The 20,982-nt window shown below is 45.3% G+C and overlaps 1 protein-coding gene across 5 annotated transcripts in view; it reads right to left on the bottom strand.

Annotated features, from left to right (window-relative positions):
- Positions 1-20,009, bottom strand: part of MAPK15 (mitogen-activated protein kinase 15) — a 65,992-nt gene extending 45,983 nt beyond the window's left edge. For 2 of the 5 annotated variants that reach the window (XM_074943597.1, XM_074943599.1), the window contains exons 1-7: positions 19,708-20,009; positions 11,982-12,080; positions 11,493-11,522; positions 6,012-6,102; positions 5,263-5,393; positions 4,802-4,965; positions 1,489-1,628 (exon numbers count right to left, since the gene is read on the bottom strand). In XM_074943597.1, coding sequence (XP_074799698.1) covers positions 1,489-1,628; positions 4,802-4,965; positions 5,263-5,393; positions 6,012-6,102; positions 11,493-11,522; positions 11,982-12,080; positions 19,708-19,776 — 724 coding nt within the window. In that variant the 5' untranslated portion in view covers positions 19,777-20,009. Of the gene's footprint in view, positions 1-1,488; positions 1,629-4,801; positions 4,966-5,262; positions 5,394-6,011; positions 6,103-11,492; positions 11,523-11,981; positions 12,081-19,682 lie in introns of those variants that run through there. The other 3 variants (XM_074943598.1, XM_074943600.1, XM_074943601.1) reach the window with 3 other exon arrangements.
- Between the last annotated feature and the right edge of the window lie 973 nt (positions 20,010-20,982).

The raw sequence follows: 20,982 nt of genomic DNA, 5'->3' as shown, positions 1-20,982 counted from the left end.
TGCATGAGTAGCTGGGGTGTAAGTCTATAGTGCCCGGCAGGCTAGTGTGCTAACTCGCTGTATGGACCCAACTGCTTTGCACTAGAAGTGCCATAGTCCACTTTGATTTATTTCACTTTGAAATGGGAGTAGTTCAAAGTGCACCATGGAACTTTTAATGTGTTGTAACAGGATCCACACAGCCAGTTAATGCATGGCACACTATTGTGCTATAAATTTACTAATGTTCATATAGACAATCCCCAGTGAGTGTAATTAACCACTGGAACAATTTGCCAAAAGATGAGGTCAAGTCACCATCACTTGGAAATCTTTAAATCAAGACTGGATCTCTCTCTAGAAAACCATGCTCTAGCTCAACCATAACATATGGGCTTGATGCAAGAATTCTTGGGTGAAATTCTATAGCCTGTGTTATGCAAACAGTCAGCTTAGATGAGTGGTTCTCAACCAGCGGCCCGTTTGCGGCCCAATCAGCACACAGCTGTGGCTCATGTGACATCCTCAGGGCCATACAGGTTGTGTGCCTGTGTCTGTGTGTGTGTGTGTGGAGAGAGAGAGAGAGAGAGCGCGCGCACATGGATGCAGCCCACAATGATAATAGGTTGAGAACCACTGGCCTAGATGATCATAATAAATCATTCTGGCCTTAAAAAAAAAAAAAAGCCATCTATGAATTTCAGGCTTCGAGTTTGTGTTCAGGTGACCAGGTCAGGAAGCCTGATTGACTTATTACATCAATCACCTTAATATATGTAACTGTCATCAACCACCTCCATGCATGCTAGAAGCAGTATGTTATCTATGTCATCTGATCACGGTGACAAAATGGCCAATGTTGGTATGGTGGGTCCTTTGCTTTTCCTGGGGGGTACCTAGGACACCACTCTTTGCCCCTGCTCTTGAAGCGCCGAGGGCCCCGTTAGCGGCCCAGGAAGGTGGTAGAGGAGGGAAGTGTCTGGGTTTGTTCCTCACTCTGAGCCTCAGCCCCTCTCAACCCCTGCAGGCTTCTTACCTTCTTCCCCCTTGGGTAGGTTTACCCTCTATCCTTGACACTGGGGGAGGGAGTCTCCCTGCCGTGCTGCGGCAGGGTCTGCCTTCCTCTGGTCTTTCAATTCTCAGCAACACAACTCCAAACTCCAGTCCTCTCTCCTTCTTCACACCACCCTCTCTGCCTGAAGCAGGGTTTTTTTTATTAGGTTCCTGACAGGGCCTTAATTGACTACAGGTGCTCCAATTAACCTGGAGTAGCCTTCCCTAGTCTACAGGGAACCATGCTTTAATTACCCCAAGGCTTATATATCTCTCCTCTCCCACTGCTCCCTGGCCCTGCTGTATCACATCACTTAAGGTTTTATTTTCCATGCTGTTCCCAACATTCCACCACTCAGTCTTCTGAGTTCCTGGGAGACAGCAAGAATGTCAATTATGAGTCATTCTCTTAGCAATTGGGCTGTTAATACTTCCCTTCATGGAAAAAAGTCTCACCTTCCTGGGATGGGGCAGGAATGACACTCAAGATCTGCTCTATCTGATTCACTGTGGACGTTCCAGGAAAAATAGGTTTTCCAAGCAGCATCTCCCCCAGAATACAGCCAATACTCCACATGTCCACGCCCTTTGTGTAGCTACAAGAAAGAACAGATTTATCAGGACGCGCCAATATGCTTTTGTAACACTGAGACCCCCTTCTATTTCTGACCATCCTGCAAGGAAAAACAAACATGTCTAATATCCCCACAGGAGATGATGTGTTGATGGGTTGTTGCTATAAGGGAAGCCAAAGAAAATATGGAGGTGGCAATCACCTGAGGGATTTATTGTCGAGGCCTATTTGAAATAAGCAGTCAGAGGAAGTTCATTACACAATTAAAGATGAAGATGGTAATTAGATAATAAAAATCTGGGGTACTCATATGACTAAAAATCAAGACACAAGCTGATTTCTGGGAACTGACATGGTGTGGTCAATGACAAAACCTCTTGGGATCTTAGATATCCAGAAATCAGTTAAAATTACTTAAGCAGAGTCAATGGGAAACAATGCAGAGAATGATATAAAAGTTTGTCAACATTCATACTCCTTAACCCAATATATATGTTTAAATAATTAAACTACTAATAAAAAGTAAACCAAATATTAAAAGAACGAACCACTTGAAGAGTGGCTAAACAAATCTTTCCAGTCAAATATAATAGCCTTTTTAGGCTGTTGCTATAATTAAAAAATTAGTGGATAAAGAGAATGCAGTGGATGTGACAGTATCAAATACTGTATTAAAATCTAAAACTATGTCTCATGAAATCTAACTGCAATAATTAATTCAAATTGGCAGGGATATCATGCCTCCACACAGATTAAAAGTTGGCTTGCAGGACCTAAACAGAAGTGTTATTATGTATGACAGCATATCGAGTTTTGGGGACTCACATGGGTTGGTGGTAAGTCTAGTGCAAATTTGAATTACATACATAGATCACTGACATCAAGTGATCCAGATCACTTTGTAAGCTGAATGCAAGCAAACCATTTGCATTTTAATATGGCCAAGTGTAAATGTATACATCTAGGAACAAGATGAGGGACTTTATCATGGGAAGCAGACTCTGAAAAGGACTTGGGGGTCATGGTGGATAATCAACTGAACATAAGCCCCCAGTGTGACAGAACAAGGAGTAATGGTCTCAAGTTGCAGTGGGGGAGATTTAGGTTGGATATTAGGAAAAACTTTTTCACTAGGAGCGTGGTGAAACACTGGAATGCGTTACCTAGGGAGGTAGTGGAATCTCCTTCCTTAGAAGTTTTTAAGGTCAGACTCAACAAAGCCCTGGCTGGGATGATTTAATTGGGGATCGGTCCTGCTTTGAGCAGGGGTTGGACTAGATGACCTCCTGAGGTCCCTTCCAACCCTGATATTCTATGATTCTATGTGACTGTATGATTAAAAGGGCTTATACAATCCTTGGATGCATACACAGGGGACTCTTGAGTAGGAATAGAAAGGTTATTTCTCCTATGTATTTGGCACTGGTACAACCACTGCTGGAATACTGGGTCCAGTTCTGGTGTCCAAAATTCAAGAAGGATGATGATAATTTGGAGAGGTTCAGAGGAGAGCCACAATAATGATTAAAGGGTTGGAAAACATGGCTTATAGCAATAGAATCAAGGAGTTCAATCTATTTAGTTTAACTAAGAGAAGGTTAAGGTGTGAGTTGATCACAGTCTGTAAATACCTACATGGGGATCAAATATTTGATGATGGACTACTGAATCTAGCAAACAAAGGTGTAACAAGATCCAATGGTAGGAAGTTGAAGCTAAACGAATTCAGACTGGAAATAAGGTGTCAATTTTTAACAGTGAGGGTAATCAACAATTGGAAAATTTACTAAAGGTTACAGTGAATTCTCCATCACTAGTGCTTTTTACATCAAGATTGGATTTTTTTTTTTTTAAATATGCTCTAGCTCAAACAGGAGTTATTTTAGGAAGTTCTTTTGTCTGTGTTATACAGGAAGTCAGACTAGATGATCCACATCATCCCTTCTGGCATTGGAATCTATGACTATGAATTAATCCCATGGAAGAGGGTGTTTACAACAGGTTATTAAAAATGTACAGAGCATACTAAACTAGGAGGAGCAACAAACACCAGCGGAAAGAAATATGTGCAGAAAATAGCAAAATGAGATTTAATATGGACCAAAGGCAGCTAAAACACACTGAACCTTAGTGGAAAGGAGAAACCCTGGAAGCAAAAATAGCTAATTGAGATACTGAAGAGTGAAATCTTATCTATCTAGGTTTTTGTACTGAGTCCATCACCATGCGGTGTGATACTTAAATTGAGCAGCGTATTAGATATGAGTTTGCAAAGAAAGGCTGCTATAAATGTTCGACTTTGTGCAAAAGCATCACATCATGGAACAGGAACTCTAATTACTCTGCCTTCCTTCAGCAGCAAAGCAAGTGGAAGAGTAACTGTAACAGCCCTAGTTAAATTGTTATGTCCCATGAATGGGAGTAAAGATCAGCAGCTCCTCTAGGCTCCTCCTCCTTGGGATAGGTTTGTTTCCTCCTCACTTAAAATTGGCTGAGGCTAGGCTCAAAAGTCTCCTGCCATACAGCCAGTGTCTAGGGGTGAAAAGAAGCTTTCATCCAGCTCTAGCAATCCTATTCCTAGGCCTAGTGAAGGGAACAGATGACATCCTAGGTGGGATTTAAAAAAAAAAAAAAAAAAAAAAAAAGTCTTATCAGCTCCAGTGGCTTCTCCTTGACCAAGAGAATTGACAGAGCAAAGCCCCCCCCAGAGCCCCTCCACAGGGACTAGGGAAGCAGTTTTTCAAGTGGAGCAGCCAGGAGATAAGGAGAAAAGATTGCCATTGGGGAACACTTAAGGCCAGACTTGAAAAGAAAGGCTGAGGCATTTTCCAAATTTTGTAAAGGTAGGAAGAGAAAAGATTAATTTGGTATATGTGAGGAAGAACTGGGTGAAAGTCAAGCGAATGGTGGGGGCTGAGTAGCAGATGAATGCAGGGCTGTCTGGTGTGCAAGAGACCAATGTAGAGAGAGGAGTTCAGGTGTGTATGGTTGTATGTGTAAAGAGAACTGGGGACAAGGGATTGCATGTGTTGATGTTTGTGGTAAGGGTGGACTATAAGATTTTTACCTCAACTGTTAAGTTTTCTTGACAGTGTTTCAAGGGTGTATAATAAAACCAAAATTGGGTTCCCAAACCATCTCAAAATAGCCCATCTCAGAGACATCAGGCAGATTGAAAGACTGGAAAACAATTACCTATGAGAGGAAAGCAGGATCTCAGGGGCTCGGTACCAGCGTGTTGCCACATACTCTGTCAGTAAAGGGCTGCCTTGGTCCTCATGGATCTGACAAAGGGAGCGAGCCAGTCCAAAATCACAAAGCTTAACAAAGCAGTCTGCATCCAGCAGGATATTTGAGGGCTGCAGTTGAACACAAACATTTATAAGAATTTCTTTATTCTCTGTATAGGACAGAAAGGGAGGAAATAAAAACCCATGTCAGGCTGCACTTCCCCCTGCCAGGGACAGAGTGCTTTTAGGGGTGTTAGGAGGAAACCGAAACAAAAGGTATACATGACCTACTAAAGGTCATGTGATACTATGGTCATTTTCTTTTCTCTTCACTCCCTTCACCCCCCTACATATATCATTTAACTCCAGTCTTGAATGGAGGACAAATCTTTCCATTTAGGTAAGGCCTAGTGAGTGCAAATGTACCTTCTGGTCTCTGTGAATGACATTCCCTGAGTGGATGAATTTGGTTGCCTTCAGGAGTTGGTAGAGGATGTAACACTTGTGGATGTCTTTCAGCAAATTCCCCTTCTTGATCACAGCATGTAAATCTGTCTCTAACATAGAACATTAGAGAATTATTGTTTGGGAGTGAAAGGAACCCAAAGCTAGGGCAGCAAGTCTCTTCTCCAAACTCTAAGCTCTCTAGCTCATTTTTAAACAGAAGCTCAGCAAGACAGCCGTTGAAAAAGTTGTATCTGCTATAGCCCTATTTCCTGAACTACTGCAGCCCTATTTCCTGAACTTCACTTAGGGCAGGGAAAAATACTTCACTGAAAGCAAAGACTAGACAGTAACTGAAAAATTACAATGGGACTTATTGTTCCACTCACATCCTACATTACATCCACCCATCTATAGTCACTCATTCATTTATCCTCTTAAATTGTTTTACTGTCCCACTCTCCTCATTACCCCAAAATTGCAGCTGGACACCCATTCACTTTATCTCTCCCAATCTGCCTGCCATTGTCCCACTTCCAAATCAATTCCTATGCAATTGCTTCCCCACTAACTTCACCACATTCATTGGTTCACTTTTCCATCTAGCTCCACCAACATTCACATTTATCTCATTACATGAATCTTTCTATTTTGCTACTTTCAAGGCAGTGAATGAAATACATTCTCTCTCTCTAAAGAGTGAAAACAGCTGAAGCAGTGGTGGGTCTCACCCATAGATTCGAAAACCAGGTAAATATCCCTGTCATTCTGAGCTCGGATGACATTAAGCAGCTTGATGATATTTGGATGTTCTCCAAATTCCTGCAGGGAAATAAGACCCACTTGTCAGAGTCAAGTGACTGAACCTATTATATGAAAGATTACACTCCAAAATAAAGACCAGGAGGATATTCCCTTCATTGTGCCTCTACTAAAATACAGACTTTTTTTAGGGAATAAATAAAAAGCCTACCTTGCTCTGTAGTATGAGCTGCCACTTAAGCTACACAACCCTCCCACTTGGCTCTCAGGTTACTCCTCCTCACACTTTAGTACCAAAAAGCATTATACACAAAATAACTGCAAAACCTGAATATTCACATCAATCCACACATAGTATTTAAAGCAAAGAACTATTTGATTATAGAAGTGTGATAATAATGGTGAAACATATATAAATGTTAAGCATTACCATCATTATTGTTATCACAAAAACCCTATGTTTAGTGACAGTTAAAGTTGAAGCAGGATACACCCCATCCACCAAAAACTTATTTCCATGCATTTAAGGTTAAGTGGAATGACTTGTGCATTCCTTTCCACCTTCATACTGTCTACAACACTGTTGATAATACAGTACAATGCTCCACAAGGCTTTCACTTCCATGTCAACAGATACCCAAAAGTAATTCACACTCCAACTTCATTAAACTCACACTCTAATGGAAAGCCTTAACAGTGACTTCTTATGCTTTTGTATCAACTACATAAACACATCAGCATGGCTCATTGTCATGGCTCATTTCCATGAATTTGTGAAGTTAATTTGCTATAACACTATGGATGTCACTGTTAAAGATTTGCATTAGTCTCCTTTATTCTGATTATTCAATAAATGGCCCCATTCTTTATTTACTGCTCACAACCCAAACTCTGAAATAAAGAAAGAATTAGTAATTTCCTTTTCTATAGTTTAGTACAGTCTATAAATTGGTTAGTCTCTAAGGTGCCACAAGTACTCCTTTTCTTTTTGCAAATACAGACTAACACGGCTGCTACTCTGAAACCTTTTCTATAGTGCTCATCATTATAGTTTGAGTGCCTCAGAAACAGTGAATTTATCTGCACAACATCCCTATGAAGTGAGTGATACTATTATTCCTGTTTTACTGATGTTGAACTGAGGCATACCAAGGTTAAGGCCAAAATTTTCAGAAGTGACCACTAATTTTGGGTTCCTCGATGACTGGATGCCTTACTGAAGAGAACCAGGACCTGATTTTTCAGAGGTGCTAAGCCATTGCAGTACCCATTGCTTTTAACTGCATTTGTGAGTGTGCTGCACTTGTGAAAATTAGGCTGTAGGCGTTTCAAACTGACCACCCAGAATAGCAGTGGTAGTGAAAGTTTTGGTTTAAGTGACTTGCCCACCATCACATAGGACGTCTGAGGCAGAATCAGGGCAGAATTCAGTTTTCATGGTGCACAATCAACTAACTGCCTTAACTACAAGACCATCCTCTCTCTTCCAACAGTCCTCTGACTCATTCATTATACATATTCCAAATTCTGTAATATTAGCACCACCTGTGTGTCTTTTTCTCATCCAGAGAATCAGCTCTGTATGCTCACTTCAGAATGACGTCAGAAGCTCAATGATGCAGTGGAGCATGCACAGTTCAGATAATATGTTTAGAAAATTAAGCACAAAACATTCAACAAGTTCTACTGTACATGTGTGAAAAGCAATTTCTCTTATTACATGGCAAGATCTAAACACATTTTTTCAGGAATAGCAAAAAGCACACCTCTGACCCAACAACTACCCCCTGACCAAATTTCAAGTTCCTGTTCTGAAGTTTTGAAATGCCTGAGCTCTCCAAAAACTGGTCAGAGAAAGTGGCTTATACTGGAAAATCTTCCTATCCACCCCACCCCCGACTACCAGCTTAGTCTTAAAAATGGCTACATCATTTGTACTGAAAGTTTTTTTAAAAATCCAACCTGAGGCAGAGCCCAAGCATGGAAAACTGCAACCCAAATAGTTTAAATTTAGCAAAGATATAAACAACTGCAAATAAGGGGTCATCAAAGGAAGAATTAAGCAACCTTAATATAGTGGTCACTACTTGCATCATCTATAATTAAAAAGAAAAGGAGTACTTGTGGCACCTTAGAGACTAACCAATTTATTTGAGCATAAGCTTTCGTGAGCTACAGCTCACTTCATCGGATGCATACTGTGGAAACTGCAGAAGACATTATATATACAGAGACCATGAAACAATACCTCCTCCCACCCCACTCTCCTGCTGGTAATAGCTTATCCAAAGTGACCACTCTCCTTACAATGTGTATGAAAATCAAGGTGGGCCATTTCCAGCACAAATCCAAGTTTAACCAGAACATCTTGCATAATGACTTAGCCACTCCCAGTCTCTAGTTAAGCCTAAATTAATAGTATCCAATTTGCAAATGAATTCCAATTCAGCAGTTTCTCGCTGGAGTCTGGATTTGAAGTTTTTTTGTTGTAAGACAGACATGAAGGTCGCTGTAATTGTGTGACCAGAGAGATTGAAGTGTTCTCCGACTGGTTTATGAATGTTATAATTCTTGACATCTGATTTGTGTCCATTTATTCTTTTACGTAGAGACTGTCCAGTTTGACCAATGTACATGGCAGAGGGGCATTGCTGGCACATGATGGCATATATCACATTGGTGGATGTGCAGGTGAACGAGCCTCTGATAGTGTGGCTGATGTTATTAGGCCCTGTGATGGTGTCCCCTGAATAGATATGTGGGCACAGTTGGCAGCGGGCTTTGTTGCAAGGATAGGTTCCTGGGTTAGTGGTTCTGTTGTGTGGTATGTCGTTGTTGGTGAGTATTTGCTTCAGGTTGGGGGGCTGTCTGTAGGCAAGGACTGGCCTGTCTCCCAAGATTTGTGAGAGTGTTGGGTCATCCTTCAGGATAGGTTGTAGATCCTTAATAATGCGTTGGAGGGGTTTTAGTTGGGGGCTGAAGGTGACGGCTAGTGGCGTTATTGCCAGCAGGAGAGTGAGTTTGTGTGTGTGTGTTTTGGGGGGTGGGGGTGAGAAAACCTGGATTTGTGCTGGAAATGGCCCAACTTGATCATCATACACATTGTAAAGAGAGTGGTCACTTTGGATGGGCTATTACCAGCAGGAGAGTGAGTTTGTGGGGGGTGGGGGGCGGAGGGTGAGAAAACCTGGATTTGTGCTGGAAATGGCCCAACTTGATCATCATACACATTGTAAGGAGAGTGATCACTTTAGATAAGCTATTACCAGCAGGAGAATGGGGTGGGAGGAGGTATTGTTTCATGGTCTCTGTGTATATAATGCCTTCTGCAGTTTCCACAGTATGCATCCGATGAAGTGAGCTGTAGCTCACGAAAGCTTATGCTCAAATAAATTGGTTAGTCTCTAAGGTGCCACAAGTCCTCCTTTTCTTTTTGCGAATACAGACTAACACGGCTGTTACTCTGAAACCTGTCATCTATAATTAGTTTTTCAGATTCATAGATTTTTAAGGCCAGAAGGAATCATCACACTATCTAGTCTGACCGCCTGTATAACATAGGCCATAGAATCTCACCAAGTTACTCCTGTATTGAGTCCCATACCTTCTGTTTGACTAAAGTATATCTTCCAGAAAGGCATCTAGAATTGATTTGGACTTCACAAGATGGAGAACACACCACTTCCCCTGGGAGTTTCTTCCAATGGTTAATCATCCTCACTATTAAATGTGTGTGCCTTATGTCTAATTTGGATTTGTCTGTCTTAACAAGAGCAAATGGCTGGAAGTTATGTCTCTCTCTGCTAGATTAAGGAACCTCTTAATTCATAGAATCATAGACTATCAGGGTTGGAAGGGACCTCAGGAGGTCATCTCGTCCAACCCCCTGCTCAAAGCAGGACCAATCCCCAATTTTTGCCCCAGATCCCTAAATGGCCCCTTCAAGGATTGAACTCACAACCCTCGGTTTAGCAGGCCAATGCTCAAACCACTGAGCTATCCCTCCTAGTATTTTCTCCCAGTGAAGGTACTTGTACACTGTAATCAAGTTGCCTTTTTATAAACTAAACGGATTGAGCCTCCTAACTCTGTCACTAAGTCATTTTTTGGCTCTTCTCTGCTCCCTCTCAAATTATTATTATTATTTTCCAAATGTGGACACCAGAACTGGATATAGTATTGCAGTATCAGTCGCAGCAATGCTACATACAAAGATAAAATCATCTGCCTAATAATATCAGTTCTGTTTGATAGTGTCTCTGGAGAAGATATGCTTCATAAATGATGAAGGCAGTAGCAAGGTGGCTGGCTGGCTGAGTTCCTGTGGAATTGATTTTAATGCTGCTGAGACTTAATTTTATTGTACGATTTATTATGCTAGTGTGCCACGAGAATGATGAAAGGATTAGAAAACTTGCCCTATAGTGGGGTAAGCTAAATCAACTGAGCTCTTTGAGTCTAATACAGAGAAGGCTAAGGGGTGACTTGATTACAGTGTGTAAGCACCTCCAGGGGGAACAAAATATTTAATAGTGGGCTCTTCAATCTGGCAGAGAAAGATATAACATGATCCAGTGACTGGAAGTTGAAAGTAGACAAATTCAGATTGGAAATAAGGCATCCATTTTTGACAGCCACGGTAATTAACCATTGGAACTATTTACCACAGGTCGTGGTGGATGGTCCATCACTGACAATTTTTAAATCAAGTTGAAATGTTTTACTAAAAAATATGTTCTAGGAATTATTTTGGGGAGGTTCTGTGGCCCGTATAATACAGGAGGTGAGACTAGATGATCACAATGATCCCTTCTGACCTTCAAATCTATGTATAGAATTGCTCCTTACAATACATTTTATAGGATTCTGTCAAGTTTTGATTATTTCAGATGATCAGGCTCTCTCCCTCACAGGTGAGGTAAGGAACATCTTTCACCTTCTTCCCTACCCAACCAGGGCCTCTGGTTTTGAACACCACATGCCCTCCTTCCCCAGACAAGGACTTCCAAACCTGACAGCATGACCTCCCTACCAGAGCATCTAATAAAATGCAAGAGCTAAAACCAAGGATTGGCTGTGTGCAGGATATATCATTTAGAAAAGGGAAGAAAGAAGGCAGGGGGAGTGAGACCGATTATAGATCAGAAACAATGACAGGAGCATAGTTAAGAAGATAAAAGAGTAGTGAATCCACAGACAAGTCAGATGGACACACTCTGGGAGGAACACCACCAGATTCGTTTAAAAATAAATAAAAGGCATGGAAAGACTGCTTGCTACTGCTGAGACTGACAACACAGAAAAGAATGATTGAGATATGACAAGAGGTAGTGGCAGTAGTCACTGCACTGTAACTAAAGGATGAGAAGGAAAGAAGCGAATGCTGGCTGGAAGAGATACAAAGGAGAGCTAAAGAATACATCAGAGGGCAGAAGACAGGTGTTACTTACCTGCAGGAGCATGATTTCCCGGAACGTTCTCTAGAAAGAAACAAAAATATTTACTGTCATAGCAATAAGATAATAGATGGAAGAGGAAGTGATTGCCCAGTGCGATGGTTAAACCCCATTTATTAAGGAGTGGAGTACCATGTGTGTGGGTCAGACTAGGGAAAATCTAACTGCTTGGTAACATGAAAATATTTTCATGTCTATGGAGGAAGTTTCTTCTCAACATCAGCCAGTCAGTGGTTAGTTACATCATGACACATGAAGTTAGGATAAAAATGTGTAAGAGGTAGCCAAACTAGTGTAAGCTGTAGAGGGTGATATTCTTATTGCCCATATAAATGTCAAATCACTTACTACACTCTTGTCCTTAATATCTTGTGGCAACAAGTTCCAGAGATCTACCCATCTAGGTCAATGTGTGACTCTTTGAAGTACCCCTGAACTCACCATGTAGGTCTTTCAGAACACACTGGTAAAACAGTTCCTTACCTGAGCATCTGTTCTGTTCCTAAAAGCATCAAAGATCTTCTTGACAGCAACTATTTCTCCTGTCCTGCGATCAATTGCTTTCCACACAATTCCATAGGCCTAGGGAAAAAGGATAGATGGATTCACCAGTTATATCACCCACACCAAATTTCCTTTCAGTCCCTAGATTCAGTTAGGACCAGATTAGGGGGGAAATGTTCTTAGTAGAAGGTATTAACAGAAAAAAAAAAAATCAATCACTAAACATCTAAAGGGTAGAGACCCAGGATCAATAAGAAGCACTGTTAGGATTGAGGGCTGTAAAAAATAAATCTTGCTAGATTTAAAAAATAAATAAATAAATAAAAATAGCAATACTTTTGTCACATAAGAACAGTCACACTGGATCAAACTAGTGGGGTCCTTCTAGTACAGTATCCTGTCTTTGACAGTTGCCAGCATCAGATGTTTAAGAAGAAGGTGCAAGAAACCCCACAGTAGACAGTTACCGAAAATCATGTCCATAAGAGAAGTTTCTTCCTAACCCCTGTCAGAGATCAGCTTAGACACTGAAGCGTTATACTTTATACCTCTAATAAAAAAAAGTTATCCTATCCAATGTAATTCTGGACAGTCTCATTACCCATATAGTTATTATTTTATTACATTAGCACCTAGTGACCCCAACTGAGAATGGGATGCAATTGTACTATATGCTATGTATGGCCCAAATCCACAAAAGTATTTAGGCTCCTAAGAAGCCTAAATATCTGTGGATCTGGGCCTATGTGTTTACATACTATCAGACAGGCTCTGTCTCAAAGAGCTTACAATATATACATACACAAGACAAACAGTAGGAGAAAGGAAGTATTATCCCCATTTTACATATTATGAACTGAAGCACAGAAACATTAAATGATTTGCCCAGCAAGGTAACACAGAAAGTTGTGACACAGCTGGGAATTGCACTCATATCGCCTAAACCTCATTTCAGTACCTTAACCAAAAGACAATCCTTCCCCTAAATATTCAGTCATTTTTAAAATCCTATTAAGCACTTGATCTCAATTATATTTTATGACTATTATATATTAATGTTTTTGAGGGACTCTTAGGACTATGAGTATCTAGAGAGATTGGAGTGAATAAAGTTATGCATTGGGAATTTGTCCTATCAATATGTTTGATAGAATTACATTAGCAGCTGATGATGGGCCTACAGAAGATGTTATATATCTTGGATTTTAGTAAAGCATGTGATACAGTTTCTCACAAAATCTTGACAGAAAAAGGAATTCAAATGATCTTAAATAGGTCACTGTCCTGTGGATTGAAAACTGGCTAAGAGATTAAATAAAGGGTACTGACACAGGCAAAATACTGAACTGCAGTAGGCATGAGAGGTGGAATGCACAAAGGGACTCAAGCGTTGCAATGCTGAGCGTGAAGGTGCTTAACTTTAGGTGCCTAGAAAATCCAAAAACAACAATGAGATCCATAATGCTGAGTTAGGTGCCTAGGCTATCTATTCAGTCATAGAATCATAGGAGTGGAAGGGACTTCAAGAGGTCATCTAGTCCAGTCCCCTGCACTCATGGCAGGATTAAGTATTATCTAGACCGGGGTGGGCAAACTATGGCTGGCCTGCAGGCTGGATCTGGCCCACAAGCCGTTTTAAGCCAGCCCACGAGCCATACCACATGTCTCGGCCCCACTTTGGCTGGGGCGCAGGGTTGGGGGACGCACCACATGGCTCCTGGAAGCCACGGCATGGCCCCGCTCCGGCTCCTACACACTCCAATGGAAGCTTCAGGGGCGGTGCCTGTGGAAGGGGCAGCGCCTGTGGAAGGGGCAGCGTGCAAAGCCACCTGGCTGTGCCTCTGTGTAGCAGCCAGAGAAGAAACATGCCACTGCTTCTGGGAGCCACTTGAGGTAAGCGCCGCTTAGAGACTGCACCCCCTGAGCCTCTCCCAAAGCCCCAACCCCTGCCCCAGCTCTGATCCCCCTCCTGCTCTCCAAACCCCTTGATCCCAGCCTGGAGCACTGCCCTGCACCCCAAACTCATCCCCAGCCCCACCCCAGCACCCCCTCACCAATTTTTTGAGGATTCATGGCCTGCCATACAATTTCTGTTCCCCGATGTGGCCCTCAGGCCAAAAAGTTTGCTCACCCGTGATCTAGGCCATCCTTGACAGGTGTTTGTCTAAACTGCTCTTAAAAATCTCCAATGTGGAATTTTCATCAACCTCCCTAAGCACTGGAATAAATTGGCTAAACACCCTGACAGTTAGGAAGTTTTTCCTAACGTCCAACCTAAATCTCCCTTGCTGCAATTTAAGCCCATTGCTTCTTGTCCTATCCTCAGAGGTTAAGAACAACAATTTTTCTCCCACCTCCTTGTAACCTTTTATATACTTGAAAACTGTTATTATGTCCCCTCTCAGTCTTCCTTTTTCCAGACTAAACAATCTCAGTTTTTTCAATCTTCCCCCATAGGTCATGTTTTCTAGCCCTTTAATCATTTTTGTTGCTCTTCTCTGGATTTTTTCCAAATTTGTCCACATCTTTCCTGGAATGTGGCGCCCAGAACTGGACACGATACTTCAGTTGAGGCCTAATCAGTACAGAGTAGAGCAGAAGAATTACTTCTTGCATCTTGCTTACAATACTCCTGCTAATACATCCCAGAATGATATTTGCTTTTTTTGCAACAGTGTTACACTGTTGACTCATATTTAGGTTGTGGTCCACTATGACCCCCAGATCCCTTTCCACAGTACTCCTTCCTAGGCAGTCATTTCCCATTTTGTATGTGTGCAACTGATTGTTCCTTCCTATATGGAGTACTTTGCATTTGTCCTTATTGAATTTCATCCTATTTACTTCAGACCATTTCTCCAGTTTGTCCAGATCATTTTGAATTATAATGCTATCCTCCAAAGCACTGGCAACCTCTTCCAGCTTGCTATCATCCACAAACTTTATAAAGCATACACTCTATGCCATTATCTAAATCACTGATGAAGATATGGAACAGAATTGGACCCAGAACTGATCCCTGCTGGATCCCACTCTTTATGCCCTTCCAGCATTGACTGTGAACCACTGATAACTATTCTCTGGGAATGGTTTTCCGACTAGTTTTGCACTCACCTTATAGTAGCTCCCTACTATAGTAGTAGATTTCCCTAGTTTGTTTAAGAGACGGTCATAAGAGACAGTATCAAAAGCCTTACTAAAGTCAAGATATACCACATCTACCACTCCCCCCACCCATCCACAAAGTTTGTTACCCTCTCAAAGAAAGCTATCAGGTTGGTTTGACACGATTTGTTCTTGACAAATCCATGATGACAGTTACTTATCAAAATATCCTCTAGATGTTTGCAAATTGATTGCTTAATTATTTGCTCCATTATCTTTCCAGGCACAGAAGTTAAGATGACTGGTCTGTTCTTATTTCCCTTGTTATAGATGGGCACTATATTTGCCCTTTTCCAGTCTTCTGGAATCTCTCCCGTCTTCCATGACTTTTCAAAGATAGTATCAGAGGGGTAGCCGTGTTAGTCGGGATCTGTAAAAGCGGCTAAGAGTCCTGTGGCACCTTATAGACTACAGACGTATTGGAGCATAAGCTTTCGTGGGTTAATACCCACTTCATCGGATGCATGTAGTGGAAATTTCCAGAGGCAGGTATAAATATGCAAGCAAGAATCAGGCTAGGGATAATGAGTTAGTTAGGTTAGTTCAATCAGGGAGGATGAGGCCCTCTTCTAGCAGCTGAGGAGTGAACACCAAGGGAGGAGAAACTGCTTTTGTAGTTGACTAGCCATTCACAGTCTTTGTTTAATCCTGAGCTGATAGGGTCAAATTTGCAAATGAACTGAAGCATATTTATACCTACCTCTGAAAATTTCCACTACATGCATCCGACAAAGTGGGTATTCACCCACAAAAGCTTATGCTCCAATATGTCTGTTAGTCTATAAGGTGCCACAGGACTCTCTGCCGCTTTTTCAAAGATAATTGCTAATGGCTCAGATGTCTCCTCAACCAGCTCCTTGAGTATTCTAGGATGTATTTCATCAGGCCCTGGTGACCTGAAGACACCTAACTTGTCCAAGTAATATTTAACTTGTTCCTTTTCCCTATTTTAGCCTCTTCTGATCCTACCTCATTTTCACTGGCATTCACTATGTTAGACATCCAATCACCATCAAGGTTCTTGGTGAAAACCAAAACAAAGAAGCTATTAAGCACCTCTGCGATTTCCACATTTTCTGTATACAATGAATGGGTATGTCTACACTGCAATAAGACACCCATGGCTGGCCTGTGTCAGCTGACTTGGGCTCTGAGGGCTATAAAATTGCAGTGCGGACATCCAGGCTTGGAGCCTTGGCTCTGGGACCCTCCACCCTCACGAGGTCCCAGAGCCCAGGCTCCAGCCCAAGCCCAAACATCTACACTGCAAATTTACAGCCCCACTGCCTGAGCCCCAGGAACCCAAGTCAGCTGACATGGGCCAGTGGTGGGTGTTTTATTGCAGTGTAGACATACTCTTAGATTGAGATCCTCAAAAGCCAAGACACTAGGCAGGGAGCGGCCTAAGCTAGCTAATGGGAAATGCCAACAAGAGGTGGGTGTGCTAAGCCCGGTCCCCCTTTTGAAGACAGGTGACTTAAAAGTCTGGGCTGTAAAGAGATGCCTAGCTCTGCTTAGCAATCCATGAACAAGCACCTTCCACCTGGCTTAGGTGCTAAGGAATTCTTTGTGAAAATGAATTAGGTGCCTGCCTCATGCCAAACAAAATGGCCAGAGGTGGCGGCAGTGGTACCCATGTTATAACTTGTAGCCCACTAGTTAGAGCACTTACCTGGGATGTGGAAGACTCAGGTTCAACTCCCCATAGCTGTCCGGGGGCAGTTGAACAGGGGTCTCCCACATCTCAAGAGCATTCACAAACCACTGAGCTACGAGATATTCAGATGCGGATCTCCCTAAGTCTCTCCTGTTGAAGCTGTCTCATTGGGGATCAATAACGAAAGAATGGTTTAAGCAGGAGGACTGGACCTGGGCTTTCCCACCTCACCAAAGTCCTAATCATTGCGTTACAAAGTCATTCCTACACACTCATTCTCTCTCACCCAATGGCTATTTTAGTATCTATCCACAGTGGAATAGCTTCAACAGGACAGCTTGAGGGAGCTCCAAATCAAAATATCCCATAGCACAGTGGTTAGAGCACCCATCTGAGAGGTGGAAGACCCCTGGCCAAATCTTAATCCCATCTCTGGCAAATGGGGGAATTGTATCTGGATCTCCCATATACAAAGTGAGTGACCTAACCACTGGGCTACAAGTTTTAAGGTTGGAAGCAGCTCCTCCTCTTTGATTCTGAATGGGACCAAATCCAACAGGCACTTATAAGCAGTGATGAGCTGCCAAAATCTTAACAACCAGTTCCCTCCTCACCCCACGAGGGGGTCGTGGCCCACCCCCACCCCCGGGACTCCTGCCCCATTCATCCCCCTCCTCCGTCCCCTGACTGCCCCCAGAACCAGGCAGGAGGATCTCATGGGCCACCGTAGTGCATGCCCACCCTGCCCCTAAGAGCTAGAGGGACCTGCCAGGGAGCGAGGTAGGGAGTCCTGGCGTTGCTTACCTGGGGCGGCTCCCAGGAAGCATCCAGCAAGTCCCTCTGGCTCCTAGGGGAGGGGTAGCATAGCTGGGGGGGGGGAAGCAGGGGGAGTGGCCGCTCCCCCCACTGATCACATCAAAAGTGGCGCCTTAGGCACCAACTCCATGGGTGCTCCGGGGCTGGAGCACCCATGGGAAAATTTGGTGGGTGCAGAGCCCCCACCAGCAGCTCCAGGATCCTTTCTGGTGCCCTACCAGGGGGCCCACCTGCCCCTCCTCCGGCCCCAGCTCACCTCCGCTCCACCTCCACTTCCTCCCTGCTCTGCTTCTCCGCAACCCCCTGGCCCCCCGCGAATCAACTGTTCCCGCGAGAAGCCTGGGAGGGCTGAAAAGCAAGCAGTGGCTTCGCCTTCAGGCCCAGGGAGGTGGAGGCGGAGGCGAGCTGGGGCAGGGAGCAGTCCCCCTGCGCCCCCCGGGTTACCTGCTGCAGTGCGGACAGCCCACCTCGCGCCCCCCCTGCCCCAGCTCACCTCTGCTCTGCCTCCGCCTCCCTGGGCCTGAGCACGAAGCTGCTGCTTGCTTCTCAGCCCTCCAAGGCTTCCCGCGCGAACAGCTGATTTGTGGGAAGCTGGGGGTGGGGGGGTGGAGAAGCAGAGCGGGGCGTCACGTTCAGGGGAGGAGGCAGAGCGGAGGTGAGCTGGGGCCGGGTGCGGAGCTGCCGGTGGGTGCTCTGCACCCACCAAATTTTCCCTGTGGGTGCTCCAGCCCCGGAGCACCCACGGAGTCTGCACCTAAAGCGCCACTTTTGCCCGGTTGTTAAATTTAGAAGCCCTTTTACAACTGATTCTAAAAGGGCTTCTAAATTTAACAACCAGTTCTAGCGAACCGGCTCCAGCTCACCACTGCCTATAAGCATGCCTACCAATTTGAGCCCTGCATGAAGTTAGGCAGCTCAATGCCGATCTTCCCCTGGTTTGCAAAATGCTCTGGGGCTTAAGTGGGAGACAGACATCCAGATGCCTAGAGTGAGACAGCAGTGATCATGCCCAGAGGCAGAAATGTAGGCATATAGGGAATTTTTACCCAGAAGAAAAAAAAAAAAAACAAAACTTAGGCACTGAGTGAGTTTAGGCTCCTACAGGATTTTGCATGAGTTTTAAGAAGTATATCACTTTTCTCTTCTATAGGTTCTTGGCCTCATCAGACCACATTCATCCTAATAAGTCTAGTTGCCCTTTCAGGAATGTTTTCAACTGTCTTTTTACTGAAAAAGAAAAACAAAACCCTGAAAAAAACAGCTTCCAGTCTAATTGTAATAGAAAATATGACTGAAGAGTCAAAGTGCTACTTAAAAGGTAAACTGTGCATTGTAGGAGGAGGAGGGGATTAAAACGACCTCTTTTCCTTAAACCCTCTATTCCTCCACTTTATCAGCAACTTGGGTCATTTAAAGCTTTGTTTTAATTAAGAAAATTAATTGGGAGGCCTGAACTGGTTGGGTTTACCCTTTAAAAAGCATTAAAGTGTAAAGCACCCCAGCAAGTCCTGCATCCCTCAGGCTAGATCAGCAGGAAAAACCTGCTTTTTCCTGTTGTTTGCTTGCCTAATGTTAAGAGTTAGCATTTAGAAAGCACAGCGCGAACATAAGTGAGTTAACGAATGGTCTGAGCGGGGCTGACAGCGAAGGGACTGACATGGTCATTGTTTCCAAGTGACTGGGCTGCTCTAACATTAAACATCACTGGCAAATTTGAAGGCAGAGCCATTCCAAGCTTCCCACTCCACTGGCTTGCGTTTCCCTTTCTGCCCGCCTCAGGGTTAGCTTGTCCGGCATTTTCCAGCGCGGTGGGGCTTCGGCCGCGGCGCGCAGCCCGTCAGCAACGCCGCAGCCCGTCTCCCGGGCAGCAGGAGCCCAGGCACCAGCGGGCGAAGGGGCGCTTCTGCCCCCGCGGCCCCCGGTTACCGCGGCGAGGGGCAGCCGGCGAACGCCGCACCACAGCAGCAGCCTGGGTGCCATCCCTCCCTCCGGCTCCGGGCGGGGGCCAGCCGCTGGCGCTCGGAAGGCGCCGGGGGTCCTACCCCGCGGGGCAGCGGCCGCGCTCACCCCCTTGCCCAGGCGCTTCTTGATCTCGTATTTCTGGGAGACGAGCTCCTCCACCTCCGCCACGCTCATGGTGCCTCGGCCCTGGCCAGCGGGGGCCCTCCCAGGCCCCGGGGTCGCTCACAGCCGAGGGTCCGGAGCGCTGACGCCCGAGGCGCCCTCAGCCTCCCGGCGGCGCGCGCCGCCCAGCTGCCCTCACGGAGGACACGCTGAACGCGGGGAATGGGCGCGAGACCCCGCCGCCGAGGTGCAGGCCGGGGCCCAAACCGCAAGCAGGCCTGTTGATTTCTGTTGCCATAGAAATAGTGGGCGGGGTGCCGTGCGCGCATGCGCAGAGCGTCTCACTCGCCCCCAGTGTGGGCAGTACTGCGGGCTCTCGGGTCAGCGGACCGACTCCAGGGGCGCCCCCGCGCTGCTCCGCGAGCCGCTCTTCGGCTCCCCCGCCCCTGCCGCGGGGCAGCGTCCACACACATCACCGTGCGGGCGCCCCCTTGCCTGCAGGCGTCTCTCGCCTGGGACTCCATCGCGCCATTTCCAACTGTCTAACGGGCATAACCTCACTCCACCCCCTCCCTCTCATCGGGGTGGGGCTGAGGGTTGGGGTGTGGGTAGGGTGACCAGCTGTCTGGGTTTCGACGGGAACACCCCCTCAAAAAGGGACCCCGGTGGCCCCGGTCAGCACCACCGACCAGGCTGCTAAAAGTCCGGTCGGTGCTGCGATGCCAAGTCAAGCTAGTCCCCACCTGTCCTGGGGCATCGGAAGCAGCCAGCAGGTCCGGCTCCTAGTCGGGGGGTGGGGGGAAAGCAGGAGGCTCATGGTGCCCCGAGGACCAGCTTCTCCCTCCCATTGGCCAAGCTGGGGGGGGGGGCAGTACCTCCGGGAGTGAGCAGTACACGCCATGGAGCCTCCTACCCCACCCCCTGCCTACAAGCCAGACCTGCTGGCCACTTCTGGGGAGCAAGCGCAGTGCCCCAGGACAGGCAGGAAGCCCGCCTTAGCACTCCTGCTGCAACACTGACCGGGAGCTGCCCGAGGTAAGCCTATGCCCCAACCCCAACCCAGAGCCCCCTCCTTCACCTCAAACCCCTCATCCCTGGCCCCACCCCAGAGCCTGCACCCCCTGCCCAGAGCCCTCACCCCTCCCACACCCCAACCCCCTGCCTCAACCTGCAGCCCGCTCCCACATTCCAAATCCCTCAGCCCCACCCCCCAGCCTGGAACCCCCTCGTGCACCCCAAACCCCTCATCCATGGCCCCACCCCAGAACCAGCACCCCC

The sequence above is a fragment of the Natator depressus genome, chromosome 2 (assembly GCF_965152275.1).
Source record: "Natator depressus isolate rNatDep1 chromosome 2, rNatDep2.hap1, whole genome shotgun sequence".
NCBI classification, from domain to species: Eukaryota; Metazoa; Chordata; order Testudines; family Cheloniidae; genus Natator; species Natator depressus.
The sequence above is the reverse complement of the archived record's forward strand: the minus strand, read 5'-3'. Positions and strand labels throughout refer to the sequence as shown.